Source organism: Ochotona curzoniae, unplaced genomic scaffold, assembly GCF_017591425.1.
Source record: "Ochotona curzoniae isolate NIBS_2020 unplaced genomic scaffold, NIBS_Ocur_1.0 scaffold_2453, whole genome shotgun sequence".
Classification (NCBI taxonomy): Eukaryota; Metazoa; Chordata; class Mammalia; order Lagomorpha; family Ochotonidae; genus Ochotona; species Ochotona curzoniae.
The window spans coordinates 21133159-21155497 of NW_024467094.1; the positions used below are offsets into that span (position 1 = coordinate 21133159).

The 22339-nt window shown below is 39.8% G+C and overlaps 1 protein-coding gene across 9 annotated transcripts in view; it reads right to left on the minus strand.

Moving 5' to 3' along the window:
- Positions 1–2286: 2286 nt before the first annotated feature.
- The window catches only part of RPS6KB1 (ribosomal protein S6 kinase B1), a 39866-nt gene continuing 19813 nt past the window's right edge, over positions 2287–22339 (minus strand). For 5 of the 9 annotated variants that reach the window (XM_041001495.1, XM_041001493.1, XM_041001502.1 and 2 more), the window contains 11 exons: positions 17526–17673; positions 13323–13380; positions 11830–11930; positions 10401–10491; positions 10134–10224; positions 9235–9342; positions 8981–9043; positions 8740–8817; positions 7428–7535; positions 6594–6706; positions 2287–5677 (listed from right to left, as the gene is read on the minus strand). In XM_041001495.1, coding sequence (XP_040857429.1) covers positions 5440–5677; positions 6594–6706; positions 7428–7535; positions 8740–8817; positions 8981–9043; positions 9235–9342; positions 10134–10224; positions 10401–10491; positions 11830–11930; positions 13323–13380; positions 17526–17673 — 1197 coding nt within the window. In that variant the 3' untranslated portion in view covers positions 2287–5439. Of the gene's footprint in view, positions 5696–6593; positions 6707–7427; positions 7536–8739; positions 8818–8980; positions 9044–9234; positions 9343–10133; positions 10225–10400; positions 10492–11829; positions 11931–13322; positions 13381–17525; positions 17674–22339 lie in introns of all 9 variants that reach the window. The other 4 variants (XM_041001499.1, XM_041001501.1, XM_041001496.1 and 1 more) reach the window with 4 other exon arrangements.

A 22339-nucleotide genomic window follows, 5' to 3' on the forward strand; every position in this document is an offset into this window, starting at 1 on the left:
ACTTCCCATCCAGCTCCCTGCTTGTGGCCTGGGAAAGCAGTATAGGATGGCCCAAAGCCTGGGGATCCTGCCCCCAACTGGGAGACCTGGGAGGTCCCTGGGTCCTGGCTTTTGATTAGCTTAGCTCCACCTCTTGTGGCCACTTGGGGAGTGAATCAGTGGATGGAAAATCTGCCTTTCCTTCTCTATGTGTATGTATCTGCCTTTCCAATAAAAATAAATGTATCTTAGTGCCCAGTACAGTAGCCTAGTGGCTAGAGTCCTCACCTTGCATGTGCTAGGATCCCATATGGGCGCCGATTCTGATTCTAGTCCTGGTGGCCCTGTTTCCCATTCAGTTCCCTGCTTGTGGCCTGGGAAGGCAGTTGATGGCCCAAAGTCTTAGGTTCCTACAATCACATGGGAGACCCAGATCAGACTCCAAGCTCCTGGCTGTGGATCGGCTCAGTTCTGGCCCTTATGGCCCCTTGGGGTATGAATCGGCAGACAGAAGATCTTCCTCTCTGCCTCCTCCTCTCCGTATGTCTGTTTTTCAATAAAAATAAATAAAAATAAAGGCCAATTTCCTGAAACTTTAGAAAAAAATTTACCTTATAGCTAGTCTTCTCCAGGAAGTTTTAGGGTATTTTCCTTGACTCTTTATTAATTGGGAGGATAAAGCTTGCACTCAGGTGTAGCCATAGCTCAGGATAGCTGTGTTTTGCCTGCTACAGGATATAAGTATACTATGGCAGAAAAGAGAATAAGGCATTTTTCTCCTTGATATGGAATAATTTAGAGATTATACAGAGTATAAGATTTCTTGTACACAAGGAAAAAGACAATAAGTTATGAAGAATCAGAACAGATCTGCAATGCTGACAGACAAAGGCTAACATTGCACACGGAAGAGGTACGGATTCTGAGCAACGCCAGTGCGACAAGTCCGTTACAAGTTTCTCTGGCTAACCAGCTGACAAGAACATGAGGAAGGCTGACCCTTTCCCCAACACTCAGACTGTGAGTAGTTATTTCTGTTCTTTACGCTATAATATGTTTAGCCCTTTTATCTACTTTGAAAAGTTCTACAAATATTTGAAAATGCACAAGCTAGCATCCATCCTGTATGGCTTTACAGCAGGAGAGGTGAGAAAGCAATCTGGAATTACAATTTAGCTGTGAAAAAACAGCCCAGAAGACATGCTCTTCAGAGGCAAGCCTAACCGTCTACTACAGTTAATGCAACCCTATCACACATGCTTACCTGGTAGGTGTTCAGACAATTCTGTTTCAATATGATTAGATAGCAAAGGAGGTTCATGGTGGACAGTGAATTTTTTTTTTTTTGATAAGGAGAAAAATGTCACCATATGAAAACTTCTGAGGAGAAAACACCTTGGAAAAGTGTAATAAAATTACTTCAGATACATAATTTACATGAAATGTCCATCTTACAAGATATGAAATATTAGTTACATGTGTGCAGTATTTTTGTGTATATAAATCATCTAATGGAGCTGACATGTGTGATAAGAAAAACTGTTGATTATAAGTAGAGGGAAATCTTCTCAATGTTTTATATGAAGCTACCTTTCATTAACTTATAATATGAACCCTTTTTAAAGCAAACAATTCAAGTTCGATAGAATGAAAACAAAAGATGTGTAACATCTAATATAAAACCAGTATTGAATCTTTTTACACCGTTTCTGTTTCTCAGCAGAAACAGTTTTATAAGTGTCATTCTTTACATACAATTTATTAAATAAGAGTATGAGAACTCGAACACATGTGGAATGTTAATGAGAAGCAATTAAAGCCATTTTTGTATACCTGACATGTATACTAAGTAATCACTTCCTAGCTTAGAATAAAAAAAAATCACTTCTATTTTATGTCCATTCAAATTTGCATTTAATTTCTATTTACATTCAATCTGAAATTAAATCTTAATACAGTAAACTAAATACAAGATGAAAAGCAGAAAAGGTGTAACCCTCATAGCACTCCTAAATAAGGCAGCTGAAGAATTTATTTACTCTGATAGATGCAAAGCCAACTTGCGATTGGAGAAATGTAATATTTTTTAAAGAGCAAACACACACATAGATGAACCCATCTTTCAGATGTTACACTAGGAAATCCTCTAAGATAATACTTGCGCTGTAGTGTTAAGTACCACACAATAGGAGTACTGTATTATTCTGCAACAGACCACAGAGGTCATGTATAACAGTACTTTTATAATACTTTTGCCCAACTTGCTAGTGTCTACTCCTATGAAAAAAGAGATGTTTGACAGTGACATTCTTAACAAATTAACCATTCTCAAAGCCTCAAAATCCAGTCTTCATAAATTCAACATCTCTTAAGGGAATAATCTTAGATCTAGCCCTTGTGGCTAGGAACCATGAACAACTGAATATTTAAAAGGGTTTGGTCTTACATATAAAATTAGAAGTTCAGTACATTAGTTCAGTACATTAATACTATCTAAGATGCATTTTGCTTATAATAATTTATTATCTATAGTAAAGAATGTTGAATTTATGGAGTAACATACATGCATCCGCCCACCCTTCCTCTTAAATTTTCTTCTGTCACAAAAAAATTTCATGGAAAAACCTTCTTGAAGGCTTCAAATTACTTAAGATCATAAAGGGGGAAAACAGCACAATTTTCCTTAAAATCTGGTACAATAATTAAAACTTCACATTGTTAATCACAGCTGGTTTTATAAATCTGTTATTCTGTAATGCTACAAACCTTATAAAATAAATTAGTAAACTTCAGTGATTACATTAAAAAACAGCATGTATAAAATAAAAAAATATCCTGTAATAGCTGATTGTAAAGAAAATAAATGATGAAAGAAAAGCACTTAATCTCTTTTATACACTTACCTGGTTTAATGATGGAGGCCCTCGGGACTAGTAATATTGACATCATCTATTTTAAAATATGGTGAGAATTTTTACAAATAAATACAAGGTAAGCCATATTGCATAGGTGCGTGGTTTGAGACACTAATGTGACACCTGACATGCTTTCACAGTCATACTAGGGATATCCACTTTCTTAATAAACACGCCCATAGTTTGGGGAAGTAATTTTACTTAATGAATGTGAAGTTAGAAAAATTATGTGTTTGTGTAGATAGTAGTTGTGCAGTTAACGCTTCTCCCACTAAAAACAAATGCTGAATTTTGCCACTCTGGCTGACAGTACTAATTTACCTGTGGGGTGGTTAAAGCCAGCCAATCACAGTGCATATGTTACTAATTAAGATTGAGGGGGAATATTTTGGTGTCAAGTTTCACTGGAATCTGATCAAGCAGTCAATACTACAGTTAGTAAACACACTTGAAAACAAGTACCAGTTGCACAATCATTTAGTTTAAAATGATGCCTGTACATATCACCAGAGATTTTGGGGAGTTCTGTTTTTTTCAAATATCACAAATTGTCAGAGAACAAAGGTTGACTTTAAGTACAATTTATGTGTTTGAAGTTTCTAATTGACCAACTAGAATTACCAAGTTCTCAGTAGGCTGCTGCCAAGAAGGGAGAAGGGATCCAGTGGGATTTTAAAAAAGGCCTTCTGTCCCAAAATGAAACAATTCTTTCATTTATTGCCACAATTGAAAACGTATACTTCAATATTTTTTTTTTTTGGCTTATTGTCATAGGATTTCATCCCAACTGGCTTGAACTGTAATTGAAATAAGCAGCATCTTACTCTTTTTTGACTACATACGACATGCATAAAGGATTCTATGGCTTGGATCCTATGGCTCAAAAAGGTTTGGAAAACATAGCAAGCAGCATCTATTTAAAAAAATCCCAGGGTTGCAAAATATTACAAATTGACTTTGCACACTCATATTTGAAGACATTATAAAAAGACAAACAAAAGAGAGGTGATAATACTCAACTGCATGACCATCTACTGTACCAGTACGCACTGAAATACATTTTTATAAAGCTTTGCAAATAGTAAACCCTTTCACCAGCTAAAGTCATGGTAATGCTCTCTTTAAGGCAGGAAATATTTAAGAAAGGTAAAGTTACCTTTATTTTTAGTCTTTGTACTTGTAAATCACTTGTGGATTCTGTTGCAATTTCAAAACATGGTGTCCTATTAACATGTTTCTTAAATTAAGCCACTAAGTTTTCTTATTCAATGTGGAAGACATTCATCAAAAGGCCATAAAATATTTCACAATCAAAAAGAACAGCCCCAGGATAGGAGAAAGAAAATTAAGACCTTTTTTTTTTCCTTTTAAAAACTGTCAGGGACAAAAACAAAGGACAGTAGAAAACAAAAACAGTGAAAAAAAGTAAAACATGAAACTTTACCATTTTGCTATAAAGATATTAGAGCATGGACCATGGCAACACTCTCTTCCCCTGGAAATCCCTAACTCCCTCACTTTGCGGTCCTTGGTATGTAATTTATCCTGACTCTTCTGTCCTTCTTCAGCCATGGGCTGAAGGAATTTGGCATCTTGAACTAAATACTGGTGTAAGTATAGATGGTGATTTTTTATTTCCAGTGCAATGCAGGCCTAGGACAAGGATGAAATGTAGGACATACAACTTATGCCCATTCCCAGGCTTCCAGTTAAGCTGAGCACATAGCAGTACTACAAGTAGAAACGGTAAAATAGAATCATTCTTTTCTAATATTTCATACAGGTATTGCAGCTGGGTTACTGAAAATGAACCCCAGGGTCCACCCAATCCCTCAAACGAGCCACAGCTGTGGTTAACAATGATTCATTTGCATTTTATTATTTCATCAAGAGAAGAAAACAAAAGCTGTCTGGCTTTCTCCACCACACCAACCAATAATTTTGCATTTTTAAAGTTTGGGATGTTTTCCATAATGAGCTGAATCAAAAATCTATTTGAAAAATATATATTTATATAAAAAAAAGATTCAGGTTGCTTGCACATAAAACATCAATTGATAAGTTTGTCTTTGATTCCATGTTGCTGGAAACAGTTTGACCAAGCTTGCATGCTAATTTGTCCTTAGTTGCAAGTATTCTAGGCAATTTCATATTTTGCCTAGTGAAAGTATAACCCTTTGTCCACACAATCAGAACTCAACAGTGATGCAGAAGCGACATCCCACCCTTAATACTGCCAGTTTCCAGTTGCCAACATGAAAAATCCTTGATAAGGTCGAGAAGATGTCGCTAGGAATCAATTATCTGATGTGCCTAACAGTTCTGCAATACTATTTTTCTTAAGTTTTTATTTTTTTGCACCATTGATTGATTTTTTTTTTAAAAAATCTTATGTTTATTTCTCCTCTGTTCAGAATGTTGTGTAATGACAGTGACTCCGAGACTGTCATTTTCAGTTGTCTTGTTCACTTTGCAGGAGGCTCTCACACATTCCCCCCCAACACACTTTTTTTTTTGCCTCAAATTCATTGGAAGCATTGCTTTGTCATAGATTCATGCGTAGGTGCTCTGGCCGTTTGGAGATCATGGGAAAGGCTTGCTTTTTGTAAGGTCCGGAGTTTGGCTGTCGTATCGGAAGCGGTGCTGATGCTTCCCCGCTCGTCGTCACATCCATCTGTTCTATCCCACTTGTTTCCATTGGGTATTCCACGGGCGTCTGAGGATTTGCCGTGCTGGCTGAAGCACCTCTTCCCCAGAAATCCCCAGGAGAAAATTTGACTGGGCTTTAAGACAAGGGAGAGCTATCATTCGTTTGTCTCAAGGATCAGCTCAACAAAAAAATATTTCTTTTACATTTAAAGAGGGAGATAATATTCTCATTTAATTTTACTTTCATGTAGATTAGTCTAAAGGCAAAAGTTGAGCCACCTCTCCTGTGTCTACACTTACCCATAAAATATTAAATTATTTTAGAAAATAATTTTACTCCCTTAGAACAGCCTCCTATGGCATTTTAAATAAACTACTGGTAACAAACCTTTGCTATTTCTCCCCACTCACCATACTCCAGGGACAGGGATTTCCCTTTCATTTCCCAACAGAGGCCAAGCGTCTTCTTCCCTTGGGGCCTCTGTACCTGCTGTTCTTCTGGTCTACCATGGACTTGTGTTTCTCCTATTATTTGTATGGTGGGCTCTTTATCTTCATTCCTAGAGGTTATCTCACCAAGGAGGCTTTCCTCTGACAACCATGAAGAGAAGCCCTCTTGCTTTTCTCTGCTCCTAGAGCCACCCTTCCTTGTAACAGCACTTATAATTTTGTGGTTTTTGCATATTTCCTTCCATAATTAATTATGACTGTGAACTATAAGCTTCATTAGACCATTCCTATGTTCTATGGCTATAAACATACATCATTCAGCATGCAGCACAGCCACTGACCAACAATAAGTGAAGAGTAAATGAAACAAAAGGACGTTTGCCAGTGTAGCAGCTTACTTAGAGGAGGAGAAGCGAACTAAATAACTTGTCACAGATTAGTCATGGCCTTGTCCTTTGCAATATCAGTGGATATAGATGCTGTGTTGATGTCAACCAGAGTATGACAGAGCTCTCATTTATGTATCTTGGCATAAGTTTCTTAAGCAGTGCTCTTTAGGTTAAAAAAGAAAAAAAGACTGAGAATAAGAGTCTGAAATACCTGACAGGCGTCCGTGGACTGCCAATAAATCTTCGAGGTGATCGGATTTTTGGTTCAAAGGAAAACTTTTCTTTCACACTTTCAAGTACAGATGGAGCCACATATGTAAAACCCTGAAAGACAAATACCACAGATGGGTGGCAGGGACCTGGCCCGCTGAGCCATCGGCCTGGGAATGCCCAGGGTATGCATCTGCAGGAAGCTGGAATCAGGAGTGGAACTGGGACATGAACCAAGGCACTGCAATATGGGATGCAGGCTTACCAACAGCGTCTGAATATCCAGGCTAAATACCAACCCTTCTTTGTATATATTACTGTATAATCATACATTTGAGAATCATCAGTATTCAGTGCTGTTTACTCAAAACCATACTGTATGGAGCCCAGTGCGATGGCCTGGTGGCTGAATCCTCGCTTTGCATCCGTCAGGATCCCATAAGGGCACTGGTTTGTGCCCTGGCTGCTCCACTTCTCTTCCAGTTCCCTGCTTGTGGCCTGGGAAGGCAGCAGAGGATTGTGAGGTCTTTTTCTTCTACTATTATAGAGTATGTTTTTGGTTGAAATGCTAAGCCTAACATCATTTTACGTAGTAGCTGAACTATGAAAGGAATCACAGACTCCAAAATATTATACATTTTCACTGTGATTGCTAAAATAAAATATTAGATGATGATAAATTTTGTAGGCACCAGTAAGTTAGAAACAAATAATTTAAGAGCAACAACAGAAAGTTACCACATGAACTGCAAAACCAGCTAAGTGAATTTTCCCACTGAAGGTCCTGTCCTGACACTGAAATTTCCCACAGCCACACGGAAGTTTCTTTACTCACCAAGAAGACCTGGTTGGCACTTTCACTGAGAGTTGAGTCATCTGGGCTATCTACAGGTGTCTGACGTGTAAACTTTGAGTCAAATTGACTCACATCCTCTTCAGATTGCTTTATAAAAACAAAATTTTGAAAAAAAATGGTGAATAGTTTACACTGCACACATTGATCAAATGTGTTGCAAGCTCTAATAAAATATCAGAATAATCTCAGTAGGCACAGACCAAAGAGAAAAATGGTGAGAAGTATCAGCAAATGACATCTTCAAATGTTAAACTGAAGCTGAGCCAATCTGAAGCTGGGAGCCACGAATCTTCTCTGGGTCTCCCATGTGGATGCAGGGTCCCAAGACTTTGGGCTATCCTCGATTGCTTTCCCAGGCTACAAACAGGGACCTGGATGGGAAGCAGAGCCGCTAGGATTAGAACCGGGGCACATATGGGATCTTGGCACATGTGAGACAAGAACTTTAGCCATTAGGCTACTGTACCGGGCCCACATTAGTTCATGTAAACATTATCAAGAGCCTGGCACAGTAGCCCTACAGCTAAAGTGCTTGTCCTGCATGTGTCAGGATCCCATATGGGTGCTGGTTCGTATCCCAGCTGCTCCACTTCCCTTCCAATCTGCTGCTTGTGGCCTGCGAAAGCAGTTGAGGACAGCCCAAAGCTTTGGGACCCTGTATCCACCTGGGAGACCCAGAGGAGGCTCCTGGCTCCAGATCAGCTTAGCTTTGGCCGTTGCAATCACTTGGGGAATGAACCAGTGGATGGAAAATCTTGCTCTTCTATCTGTAAATCTGCCTTTCTGATAAAAATTTACAAATCTAAAAAACAAAACAAAACAAACAACAACAACAAAAAAAAAGCAGTAGCAAATAGGAGGTGACATGGTGGTTCACAGGCTAACCCTCCACCTGCAGCACTGGTAACCATGTAGGGGCCGGTTTGAGTCCCATCTGCTCCACTTCCGAACAAGCTCTCTACTTATGGCCTGGGAAAGGAAAGAATGGCCTAAGACCTTGGCCCCTGCACCCATAAAGCAAGACCCAGCAGAGGCGCCTGGCTCCTAGCTTTGGGTAGAATCATCACGGCCATTTGGGGAGTGAACAATAGGGTGGGAGATCACCCTCTCTGTCTCTCCTTTTCTCTCTGTAAAATCTGTGTTTCAAAAAAAAAAAAAGACAGTATCAAATGATTCTGAAGATAGAGAAATGTTCTTGTGAATTAATAAAGTGCTTCCACCTGTTCCAAGATGTTTCTTTTTCTAAAAATGAATTAAGTCCCCCAATTTACTTGATTTCATGCACACATACCAACAGAGGTTTAAAGGGGGGCTCCACCTTTCGTGCCAGAAGTTCTTCCCAATTAATGTGTCTGAAGAATGGATGAGCCTAGGAAAAAAGAGTAGAAAAAGACAAGGAGAAGATTTTAGAGTGACAAATTCACTGATACGACAAATCACAAAATCAGCCAAATTATAAGCAGCCTCATATGACCCTCATAAACACAAAACAAGCACTGTCTTTCCCAGAGCAGCAAAATGCCAGTCCCTACTTGGACTTCTGCAGCATCCCCAGGACCAGCTCCAAGACGGGAAGCAGCGTTTCTTTTCAGCAGCTTTGGGGGGAAACAAACAAAACAATGATAAAGAACCTTGGCCACACTCATTTTTCCTTCACAGAATCTGTTCACAGTTACCACTAAATATGATTTGAGAATAAAACAAAATCTTTAAACAAATTGGCATTTTGCCTTTATACACTGTATGCTCTAGTCATTATATTTTGAGTGCTATTGAAGAACTCTACCTTTTTAAGCAGATCTCTGGCTTCTTGTGTGAGGTAGGGAGGCAAATTAAGTTTACATTTGAGGATTTTATCAATTGTTTTCTTTCTATTCTCCCCAGTGAAAGGGGGCTAAGGGTAGAAGAGAGATAAAATTAACACACAAAAACTAATTTGGAAGAACAGTATCATCTATTTCCTGATTAGAAATGTATGCAGTGAAATGAAATGGGATGACTGCTGAAGACTAGTTTTCAAGCAGCACTACAGAAGAACTTAACAATGCCCTGGAGTAAACTAGGTTTTCACCACATATTTGTGTATCAATCAGCAAAGCATGTGATTTTACATTTTGATTTTTTCCACTTATAAAATAAGGGCATTAACTATGCTACGCCTGCTTCACAAGACCTCCATGACATAGCTTACTTATTTAAGACTTATTTATTTATTTGAAAGGCATAATTACAGAGAGAGAGGAAGAGAGACAGACAAACCGAGATCTTCCATCTGTTGGTTCATTCCCCAAATGGCCACAATGGCTAGGGCTAGACAAAACCAAAGCCAGAAGTGGGGTGCTTCTTCCAGGTGCAAGGTCCCAAGCACTTCAGTCATCGTCCACTGCTTTCCCAGGAACGTTAGCAGGGAGATGGATCAGAAGTAGAGCAGCCAGGACTCAAACTCATACCCAACTGGAATGCCAGTTTTGCAGGCAGTGGCTTAATTTGTTATGCTAGTGCTGCCCCAATATAGGATAGATCCCGTATTTACATAAGCCATTATATTAAACTGCTGATAACAGATCTTCAGGCTTGAAAATAATTTCACATTTTCAAAAAATACAGGAAAAGCTTCTTGCCATAGTGATTTACAAACTACTCAGCACAGACCATAATACATGCAGCTTTTAACTGTGCACCTACTGCTCCAGTCAGCATGTCATACATTAATGCTCCCAAACTCCACCAATCCACTGCACGGTTGTGGCCACTTCTCATCAAGATTTCAGGGGCCCTGCAATGTGAAAAATAACACGCCTAAAAATTCAACCATTTACAAATCATCTTAATTAGAATTGTATAAGTAATACATGGAGCCACCAATGCTACAGAAAACTTAAGACACCACTACTTAAATCAGGTAAAAACTAGCATTAATCCCAAATCCATTACATGTAACACTCAGCTCACATGTATTCTATTGTTCCGCAAAATGTGTGTGTGACTGTTCCGTCATGAATGGATTCTTTGCATAGTCCAAAGTCTGTTAGTTTCACATGACCTACAATGAAAGATCACAACACAATTATTCCAAGAGTTCTAAGCAATGTTTGATCATATCACACAAAATAATCTTCCCTTCTATTCAACTCTTTCTGCCTTAAAATTTTTCTTGTAAGGGGCCACACATAAGATGAAACTTTAACATTGGAAGGCTAGGACGGTCACCTTTTGCCGCAATATAAACAACACAGTAAGGACAAAATAGACAAAAACTTGAATCTACTTGTCTGAGCCCCTAGCTTTACTTCTCTATAGTTTTACAGAGAAAGCAAACCTAAGGAAACATTTTATTACGTCTGGCTCAAGTCACAGACCTTAACATCTAATCTACTCTGCATCATTTCAACAAGTGACACCGAATTTGAATTATACAGCCTTCATCGCAGTAAGCTGTGACTTGGGATTCCCCAAAGCAGTTTCAGAAAGTAAGTCACTGTAATAAGTTAGTTGATTCTACCAAATGGCACCAGTCAGGGGAAAAGTAAAATTAGCACAAGATATCATCTTTGGTCCAGAAATTGAAACGTCTATCACTTTACACAAAGATAATTTCAATTCAAGTTTAGCTTACTGAACTGTTATCAAACAGGGGTTCAACAAACCCAGTGATCAACCTATACTCATTTTAGAACAGAGAAGAGACAACAACTTATTAATTCAAATGTAAGTACATATTATCTATGATGCAGAAGAAATACGGCTTTGACTGTTACAGAATGATTAATAAATTATGGGTCAAAGAAGCTGCTCACTATTCTATCACTCTCCTAATTATACTCTTTGCCTTTGAATTCAGAATTGTTAACTGCTAATTGTTAGCACAGGTAAGAATGAAAAAAGAAACAATGAATCAAACAGCAAGAATGGACTGATGCTCACTAAACATTTTCTTGTCAATTCTCTATTAAATATCAATTCCAATTCTCCCTTTTTCAGAATTAGTAAAATGCCATAAAATCTTCCCTATTTTCATAATTAAAATTCCATTTATTTTGTTAAGAATTACCTTTCAATTTAAGAAATGAACCAAAATCACATTTCAATCGACTTTTGGTTCATAATAGTCTAGGTGAAGATTTCAAAAGAAGAAAAGCTATAAAGAGTAAGGAATAAACCAAAAAGGCCAAAACCAAAAAGCGCTGTGTCTTTTAACATCAATCCCCTTTAATCTCATTGACTGTAATACTTAAACATTAGCAAGTATAATGATGTCACAAATACTGAGAGGAAATGTCTGGTAAAATAAACAAATCGGGGCTTTGAAAGCAGCCGTGGCCTGTGTGGGAGGATTTCAGGATGATTATTTACTGTGAAAGTGTTTACGGTATAGCTCCACCTTGGTGATTAAGCATGATATTCTCCGGCTTCAGGTCTCTGTAGATGATTCCCTTTTGATGCAAATGCCCCAAAGCCATGGAAATTTCTGCCAAGTAAAAGCTGGAAACAAAAGTGATTTAATAAAATTAAAACAAGTAAACTACCCAAGCAGTTTATGTATGGAGTAAAATTCCTTGAAAGAAACAGACATGCATCAAAGACCAAATTAGTGGGGTGAAGGGATGTATGGGGAAAAGAAAAGGCTTGGGATGTTCCCAAACAGCATGGGATATTTACAGTTCACTGATTTCAGCGATAACTATTTACAATGCTTTATTCTGCCATGAAAACACACTGATGAAACTGAAGAGATGCCCAGAATATGCTAAATTGTCAGTGCTAGTATTTTGGTCTATGTAGGAATTAGATCAACTGTCATTCAAGTCAGATTTCTTCCATACACCCCCAATTTAAAAACCCCACAGGGGGGAAAGAATTTTGTTACTCCTAGAGAAGTCTTGATTTCCAAAGATTCCTTACAATCTGTCCCTCAAAAGCCCACACATCCCATACTTAATTTAGCTGCGTATTTATAAACAGCTTGGCCCACAGTATCTGCCCTCATTCATGACTATAAACTGTGACACTCAGATGTATCTACCTCAAAAGAATAAACGGCTGGATTGGAAAAGTACTGGGCTCTGCAACACTGGCTGCATCTCAGTGCTGCAATCCTGCTGATTACTCCAGGATGGAGAGGCTGTGTCCTAGAGGGTGGAAGCAATTTCACAACCAAGCAGGATCACAAACGCAGCCTAAAAAGGGCTCAAGAGCCTCCTCCATAGCAGGGCAGGCACTCCATCCCTAAGGCTCTTAAATACAGCTTCTGCATTAGAAAAGTCTGAAATTAAACAATGGAATGCAGTTTGGTAATTAAGGTAGAGAAAAAAATGTTTTGTGTGTTGTTTTCTAATCAAGTGATATGTATGGTAAACTGATTTGTTACTCATAGCTGTCATTTCACAAAAGGATGTATAAATTGTAAAATTTGAAGCAGATGTGATCTTACAAAATAACAGGGTAGATCCTATCCTGGCTAAATAATCAATCCATAGGTGATATATGCAGGTTTATCAGCTCCCTAAGATTGCACCTTGGGAACTGGAAAGTCTAAAAAGAAGATGATTTCTGAGACTTTCCATTGTTCCACACATAAAGTTTCACCGGAAAACCACACATACCCATAGCCAAGGAAGGCAGCTTACCAATTCAAGGAAAGAAAGTCGCAATGAGAATGGTTCTGTTAGGAACACCTGGTGTGAAGAGCAGTCCACCCAAGGCCTGGGGGCAAAGGAATGATGTGACCTCCAATAGCCGCCCAGTCCCAAAGCTGTCTCCTGAGTGACTGACTGGCTCCGCAACAATTTATTGAACCATTTGGCTGAAATGAGACTTTGCTTTTAATTATACAAGCTATGACCTAAGTTCATGAGCCACAAAAATCCCACTTACCAGGCTGTATCTTCCATAAATATTCCCTCTCTTTCTAACTGCATAAATAGTTCTCCTCCTGAAAAGAAAGGAGATATAAAACAATCTTTACTTTTAATCCACTTGTAATGAGTTTGTGCTTCTAAGCATAATTAGACATAAGCCCCTTGGACAGGCACAGGGGCCCAACAGATTAAGCCACCACTACAGCAGCATCACATACAGTTGCGCTGCTAAGACTCCCAGCTCCTCTGCTTCTGCTTCAGCTCCCTGCTAATGCACTCTGAAGGCAGCAGAAGACAGTCCACACACGGGGAAGACTCAGATGGACTTCCTGGCTCCTGGCTTCAGCCTGGCCCATCCCCTGCTATCACAGGTAATTGAGGAATGAACCAATAGAAGAAAATCTCTGTCTCTGCCACGCTGTCTTTTAAATAAATAAATAAATCTTTTTTTAAAAAGCACCCCCTTTGAACATAAACAATTCTAAACACACATATTTTCAAACTAAGTCCTCAGAATTCTATTTTTAGCAGAATTCTTATTGCCCTGTGAAAGTCTTATGCTAAAAACTAGAACTAGTTTGAACTTTACATCTACAAATTCCACTGAATAGTCTTAGAACCCTTAAGTCCACAATGAGGTAAATAAAATGACTAAACAAATTCTTTAAATGAAGGAGGAGTGAAAACTTCATAACACTAGATTGCTACATGATACATAAAGGAGACAAACGGAAAACAAATCACTTAGCAAACATCACAATTATTTACCATAGGCAGCGATCGATACCAAAACTGAATATGACTGCTTGAAGAAAGATGAAATATTTAAATACTATCTTACACGTGACCAACACATTACCAATAATGGGATAAAGATTGGGATGCCATGCACCTCCGATCTCACGCACTAAGGACACAATACCACTTCAACAGTCTTGTCAAAATACGTGCCTAAACCTGATCTTAAAGCACTGCATAAACCCAAAATGAGGCATTTTATAAAACTACCAGCTACATTCCTCAAAAATACTATTGTTAAGAAAAAGACTGAGAAACTGGTTCAGATGAAAGGAAACTAAAGAGAAGTATTATTGTATCAATGCCAATTTCCCATTTCTGGTAAATTTGGTGGAGTATAAGGGGGCCAGTGCTGTGGTTTGGTGGGTCGAGCTGCTGCCCATAGTGCCAGTATACTATATGGTTGCCGATTCAAGTCCCAGTTGTTTTATTTTCTAACCAGCTCCCTGCTAATGTACATGGGAAAGCAATGGAAGATGGACCAAATTCTTGGGCTCCTGCCACCCATGTGGGAGTTTTGAAAGATGCTCCTGTGTACTGGCTTCTGAGCAACCCAACTCCAGCAGCCTCAGTCATTTGGGGAATGAACCTACAAGCAGAAGATCTCTGTCTCTTTAACTGTGTCTTTCAAATCAATCAACCAATCTAAAAAAGGGGTGGGGGAGAAACAGCAAAATTTTAATGATGAAAAGGAAAAATATCTACAACACTATCTTTAAAAAATTAAATACGTATGTATAAATATGGGGGTGTGTGCATATAGATTTATACAGAGATGGTAAAATTACAATGGTAAAATGATAATATTTAGGGACTTGGGGAGACAAAGTTAGTGAAATCACCTTTAATATATTAACAAATGTATTGTGATTATTATTTAAAGAGACAGAGTGAGTTAAACAAATAGAGGAAGACAGAGCTCCCATCTGCTGCCTAACCCCATGAATATAAGGGGCAGCAGGAGTAGCAGCAGAGCAGCAGCATGGAGTGAGCCAGGAACTCAATCCAGATTCCCCACATGGGCAGCAAAAACCCAACTACTGGGCCCAGCATGGTAGCCAAGTGGCTAAAGTCCTCATCTTGCATGTGCCAGGATCCCATATGGATGCCAGTCCATGTCCTGGCAGTTCCACTTCCCATCCAGCTCCCTGTCTGTGGCCTGGGAAAGCAGTTGAGGATGGCCCAAGGCCTTGGAAGCAGTCAAGGATGGCCCAGTGGCCTCAGCTCCGGCCACTGAGGACACTCAGGGAGTCTATTAGTGGACCAAAGACTTATCTCTCTATAAATCTGACTTTCCAGTAAAAATAAATAAATAATTTTTATAAAAAAGAAAAAAGAACCCAACTACTGCAGCCAGAAATACTGCCTCCCAGAGTTCGCACTAGCAGGGAGCTGAAATCAAGGACCAGACCCAGGGACCAACCCAGGCACTACGTGTGGGATGCAGGACTCTTCATCAGCTGCTTCACTGCTTTCTGTGCAAGTTTGATTGGATGTCAGCACAAAGTTACAAGAGAGGGTGTCTTTAGCTTAGCAGCTCAGACTATTAAAGAAGCTCATGTTCCACAGTGTTAGAGCTATATTCAAAACTCGGCTCTGGTTCCTAATTTGGAGCTTCCTATTAACACAGGCTTTGGTTAAGGTTCCTGATATTCATGCAGAAAAACTGGATAGAGGACTAGGTAGCCAACTCCTAGCTCCCCCAAGAGTACTACAGGTATTTGGGGGTGAACCAACAGACAATGCCCATGCTCATTCACACTCACTCTCGCTGGCACTCTCTTAAAACACAACCAAAACAGTTTTTGGAAAGCTGTAAGAAAAAAATGGCAATAGCCACTTTCTTAGAAGTTGCTAACTTCTGTAGCTTATGTTGCAAATTACAACCTATTGCAAAATCTCTGTTTCTTAGAAAACCAAAGTGTATCTGCTGGAATTAGATGCCTATGATCTAGAAATTGTATGTGCTACAACAATCTTCTAGGAGAGAGTAAGTCCTGGAAACTGAATGATTTTCTGTTGAAAACTGCATGTCCTGACACTAAAGCCACACTGCCCTAATAAACCAGCACTATAATGGAGGTTAAACTAATATCTGCTGTATTAGCATCCCATGCTGGTACCCTACTTCAAATCCAGCTCCCTGCTAATGAGCCTGGAAAAGCAGTGAAGATGGATCAAGGACCTGGGCTCCTGCCAGTCACTCGGGAGACTAAGAAGCTCCTCGCTTGTGCCAGAGCCAGGCCATTTCAGCCATTTGAGGTATAAACCAGAAGATGGAAGATCTCTTATACTCTGCAACTCTGCTTTCCAAGAAGTCAGATCTTTAAAAAAATTATTCTATTTAAAGATGCAAATTTGGGCCAGCATGGTGGCACAGATGGCTAATCTTCCATGCTGTGGCACCAGGTCCCATATGGGCACTGCTTAGTGCCCTGGCTGCTCCACTTCCAATGCAGACCTCTGCTTGTGGTCTTGAGAAGCAGCAGAGCACGGCATAAGTCCTAGGGACCCTGCACCCATGTGGGACATTGGGAGGAAACTCCTGGCTCCTGACTTCAGACCAGCCCAGCTCCTACTGTTGCAGCCATCTGGGGAGTGAACCAGTAGAAGGAAGACCTTCTCTGTCTCCTTCTCTCTTTGTAAAAATCTGTATTTCAAATAAAAATAAAGAAATCTTGTAAAAAAAAAAAAAAGGGGGTGGGGTCCTTTCCCCACCACCTGGCACGGTAGTCTAGTGGCTAAAATCCTCGCCTTGAATGTCCCAGGATCTCATATGAGCGCCAGTGTGTATCCTGGCTGCTCCACTTCCCTTCCAGCTCCCTGCTTGTGGCCTGGGAAAGCAGCCCAAAGCCTTGGGACTCTGTACCCATGTGGAAGACCTGGAAGAGACTCCTGGTTCCTGGCTTCAGATAAGCTCAGCTCCAGCCATTGAGGACTCTTGGGCAGTGAATAAGCGGACAGAAGATCTTTCTCTCTGTCTCTCCGTCTATCTGTAAATCTGACTTTCCAATATAAATAAATAAATAAATAAAAGATGCAATTTTAAATGACATTCTCAGTAAGATCTTCCATTTCAGTTTAGAAATGAAGAAATGACATGCTAATGGTTTATTTCAATTGTGCTACCTCATCCCTATATAATTTGACAGCTCTGACTGATTAGGTGTTTGTTATTTTGTTCAGTGACTGATAATAGATTAAAACAAAATTTCAGATGGGAAAACACTGAACTTATAAGTTCTTTTATATTTGTGTGCAAACAGAAGCAGTTGGTCATGTCTGAATTCCTCCCTTCAATATATTAATCAATTCAAGAGCTACTGATTCCAAAGAGATACAGCATTTTTCCACTAGAGAATAATGTTTTCACTCAGTTTCCGGAACAAATGCAAACAATTACACCAAACTGTGTACTGACCACTGAGATACTCAAGGATGAGGTAGAGTTTTCCACCGGTCTGAAAGGCATAAATTAAATCCACAATGAAGGGATGCTTTACTTCCTCCAGAATATTCCGTTCTGCTTTTGTATGAGCTGTATCCTTAGCATTTCTTACTATCATTGCCTAAAGGAAAAGAGATGATCTATAAGTGAATTAAAATAGTGAACATTTTAATCCTATAGTAACTAGAAAATCTGTTCTGTGCTTATCTTGTCAACATAGTTTCCATTAGAAGCTGAGATGAAATAATTGAAGACATTTATTTCTTAAACATATCTGTACTTTTTTTTTTCAGTGAACATGTCATCAAAAACTTAAAGATACAACATTTTAACAATCTTGTCTACTACTTTCCAGGCTCTGTGCCAAAAAAGCAGAACGAACACAAGGAATGCCCCTGCCGCCCAAAGGGACTCAGGGGAAAATAAGGAAGTCAAAGGAGCTAAGCGCAGGAATTGTGGGTTAACCAGGAACTGCACCTAACCTCATAAAAAGTATTCCTGGAGATGGTGGGATACCTAGTATCCTGAAAAATCATGAACATGAAATGCAGAAGGTTAAACAAAAGGCACTCCAATGCCCAACAGGCCTGAGAGAATAGGGTAGGCCTGGGGAGTCTCCTAAGAGTTCAGTACAATTCTAAGTGGCTGGAGATTAGTTTGGAAAAAGAGACAGAGGGCAGGTAATAGAAGGCCTGGTCATCTAGACAAAGATGTTGGAAAGAAGAAATGCTAAGATGAATGAAATTAATAATCTGAGCTTGAGAAATACAGTTCTAGCAGCAGTGTGGCATTTTAGAAAAGAAAGCAGACTACTTAAGAGGCTAGTATAGAAAACTAAACATTTGTAACTAAGAAAGTAAAAGTGCAAAGAAAACATTAATAACTAATTAGCTGTAAGAATAATGCTGCTTTATCCTGAAGTAATCAGGCAATGTTGCCATGCAAACAGGGAATGGAAGAGAAAAAAATTAGGGGGAAAATGACATTATATTGCATATGCTAAATGTAAGTTCAGGAAATTTCCCCAAGGTGTACCTCTAGTAACACGGAAAGCAAACACATAGGTTATTATTTGTAACATTATCTGTAAAAGCAAAACATGGGGGGGGGAAAGTGAAACCCTGCAAAACAAACAAAACATAAAAAGGATACTGCCTAAAACTTATAGAATCCATACAATGTAAAAAAATATTGGCGAACACTGAAATGCTTTTTGTCATTCATTTTTTTTATCTCAGTTAACTCAATTATTTTATTTATAAAATGGAGATTCTGATTTATGAATCATGTTAATGTTTTACACATTCCCAAAACAAAACAAAATCAGAAAGGATGGCATTAGGAAATAAAACTAAACACAACAGAGATACACAAACTGCACACAACATTATATTGATGACTACACCTCAGAAAGAAAAAAAAAAATTTTTAAGTAATTTTCAGACAGCATACCCTTAGTAGTATCCCACATAAGTACAGGTTTGAGTTCTTGCTATTCCACTTCCAATTCTGCAACCTGCTACTTGCTACTGCACTGGGGAAAGCAGCAGCAGTTGGCCTTTCCACCCACTTGGGAGACCAAGATGAAGTACTTGGCTCCAGGCTTTGGCCTGGCCCAGCTCTGGACATCTGTGGAGTGAATCACAGATGCATTGAAGATCTCTGGATTGAAGATCTCTTTCTCCCTTTCTAATTTTGCATTTCAAATAAAGAAATCCCTCAACAGAAAGGAAGGAAAAAAGGAATGAGGGAAGCAAACCTTAAGACACACTTAGTAGGTCACTGATAGTAGCACTGGTATTAAAATTCTCTAAGTATTTTGTATGTTATTATGCAACTGAACAAATGAGTAATTTATTGCTGTTATTACATGGGTTCTAATAGCGGGAAAAAAGACAAATATAGACTGAGGGAAGAAGATCTCTGTGAAACCAGATTGGAATATCTAATATGTACCGGAAGCCATCATTTAAATCAAAAGCTTGCTATCTCTATCCACCAAAATAGCCTGAAACAAAGCTTAGTAGCAAGAAACATAGCAACCAGTTCTTTGTTAATACCACTGTTTACTGAAAGAAACCAAGGTTTTAGAAACGACATGTGGCACAGTGGGTAAAGCCACTGCAATTCCAGTCAGTATTCCGTATGGGTGCTGACTCAAGTCCCAACTGCACAACCTCAAATCCGGCTCCCTGTTAATGTGCCTGGGGAAAAAGCACATTGCTCAGGCAGAGAAGAGAAACAGTAGGGAGCCTGTGGGATAGTGTGGAGGGATCCTGAAGTCTCCCCAGCAGCGACCTGCCAGTTTATGTGATTTTTGTCAGAAAGGCTCAGTAGCTAAGAAATAGGACTCATGGAGCTAATTCAGAAGAGGACTGTCCATGGGGCTTTCAACTTAGAAAGTGAAATTGGGGCATGGCACGGTAGCATAGCAGCTAAAGTCCTTGCCTTGCATGCACCAGGATCCAATATACACACCGCTTCCCATCCAGCTCCCTGCCTGTGGCCTGGGAAAGCAGCTGAGGACAGCCCAAAGCCGTGGGACCCTGCCGTGGGAAACTTGGAAGAAGCTCCTGGTTCTTAGCTTTGGATTGGCTCAGCTCCAGCCATTGCAGCCACCTGGGCAGTGAATCAGAGGACAGAAGATCTTCCTCTCTGTATATCTGACTTTCCAACAAAAATAAATAAATCTCAAAAAAAAAAAAAAAAAAAAAGACACCCACCCATGACAAGATCTGGGCATAACCTAGGTATTCAAGTCTAAATCTGAAGGAAAAATAAGGAGATGACAGATAAAGAGCATGAGAATAGCCTTAAATCTTAAGGAGAAAGGAAGGCAAGGGGTTAGCCTACACTTACAGACACATGCTGTATCTGAATTCCAGAGTTTTACACTCATGCTCCTGACTCCAGCTTCCTGCTACTGAGATGCTAAGAAGCAGCATCTTGGGAGCCTTGGACTGAGTTCTCAGGATTGGGTTTTGGCCAGCTCCAGTCCTGAACACTGCAATCAAATCAGGAGTAAAACAAAATATGGGAGCTTGCTGGCTATCTCTGCTCCTCAAATAGATAAAATAAAATAAAATAAAATAAAATAAATTGTTTTTAAAGACTTATTTTTATTATTTTGTTTATTGGAAAGGCGGATATACAGAGAGGAGAGACAGAGAGGAAGATCTTCCATCCGATGATTCACTCCCTAAGTGAGCGCAATGACCGATGCTATGCCAATCCGAAGCCAGGAGCCTCTTCCGGGTCTCCCACGCGGGTGCAGGTTCCCAAAGCTTTGGGCCATCCTCGTCTGCCCTCCCGGGCCACAGACAGGGAGCTTGAAGGGAAGCGGGGCCACTGGGACAGAACTGGCGCCCATATGGGATCCCAGCCGTGCAAGGCAAGGACCTTAACCACTGCGCCACCGCGCCGGGCCCAAATAAAATAAATTTTTAAAAAGAAAAAGGAAGCATTTGACTAAAGGGCAAGTAAGTCATTTTAAGAGTAAGTGTTGTTAAGACACCTCAATGGCAACATGATGGGACTTCTCAGGGCACTCAGAAGACAACTAGTGAAAGACTGAAGAGAACAATGGGGCAGTGGAGGGGGGAACACCAATGTCTATTAAACTGTGTCATAAAATAACCAACTAAAAAAAAAGAGTATGTGTTGTTATGTACTGGGGATGGGGATGCCTGCGTTCCATCTCAGAGTGCAGGTTCAAGCCCTGGCTACTCTGCTTCTGATCCACTTCCCTGCTCATATGCCTGGGAAGCCATAATGATAGGCCAAGCACGTGAGTTCCTGTCATCTGTGCAGTGGACTAAGATGGAATTCCTGGCTCCTTGTTTTACCTGGCCCAGTTCTAACTGCTGCAGCCTTTGGGGAGAGAACCAGCAGACAGATGAACTTTCTTTCTCTCCCTCTCTCTGTGCCTTTCAGATAAATAAATTAAATAAAGCATTATTTAAAAATTGACTTTGGGGCCCGGTGGCGTGGCCTAGTGGCTAAAGTCCTCACCTTGAATGCGCCAGGATGCCATAGGGGCGCTGGTTCTAATCCCAGCAGCTCTACTTCCCATCCAGCTCCCTGCTTGTGGCCTGGGAAAGCAGTTGAGGACAGCCCAAGAACCTTGGGACCCTGCACCCATGTGGGAGATGTGGAAGGAAGTTCCTGGCTCCTGGCTTCGGATCGGCACAGCACCGGCTGTTGCAGTCACTTGGAGAGTGAATCATCAGACGGAAGATCTTCCTCTCTGTCTCTCCTCCTCTCTGTATATCTGACTTTGCGATAAAAATAAAATAAACCTTTAAAAAAAAATAAAAATCGACTTTGGTACAAAAAATTTTTGAAATCCATGCAAGGCTTTTCTCACAGTATGCATTGTTTCATAAACTTAGAAGGTTTTTTTTTGAGTATTTTGCTTCTAGAGTACATTTTGTTACAATTTAGTATGTAGGAAAATGATCGTTACCTTCCTCAGTGTTCCACCAGGAGCAATACCCAAATGGGACCATTCCTACAAGGAATAAACAGCTCCAGACTGACAGATAAATCCAGACAGAATGTTCACATGCAATTAACTGACCTAAGAGGACATGTGATTCTACCCTGATGTAATCTCACAGGTTGGGAAAAGGTACACTCTTACCACATACCCAGGTCAGGGATGCAAGGACTCACAGAGAAAGCCTATCCCATCCAGGCATTTAGGAATTAAAACCCTGGACCAACCCAGTCATCTCTATAGACTTTCAGTATTTTGGCCATGAGGTTGTTTCCAGGGACAGAAAAGT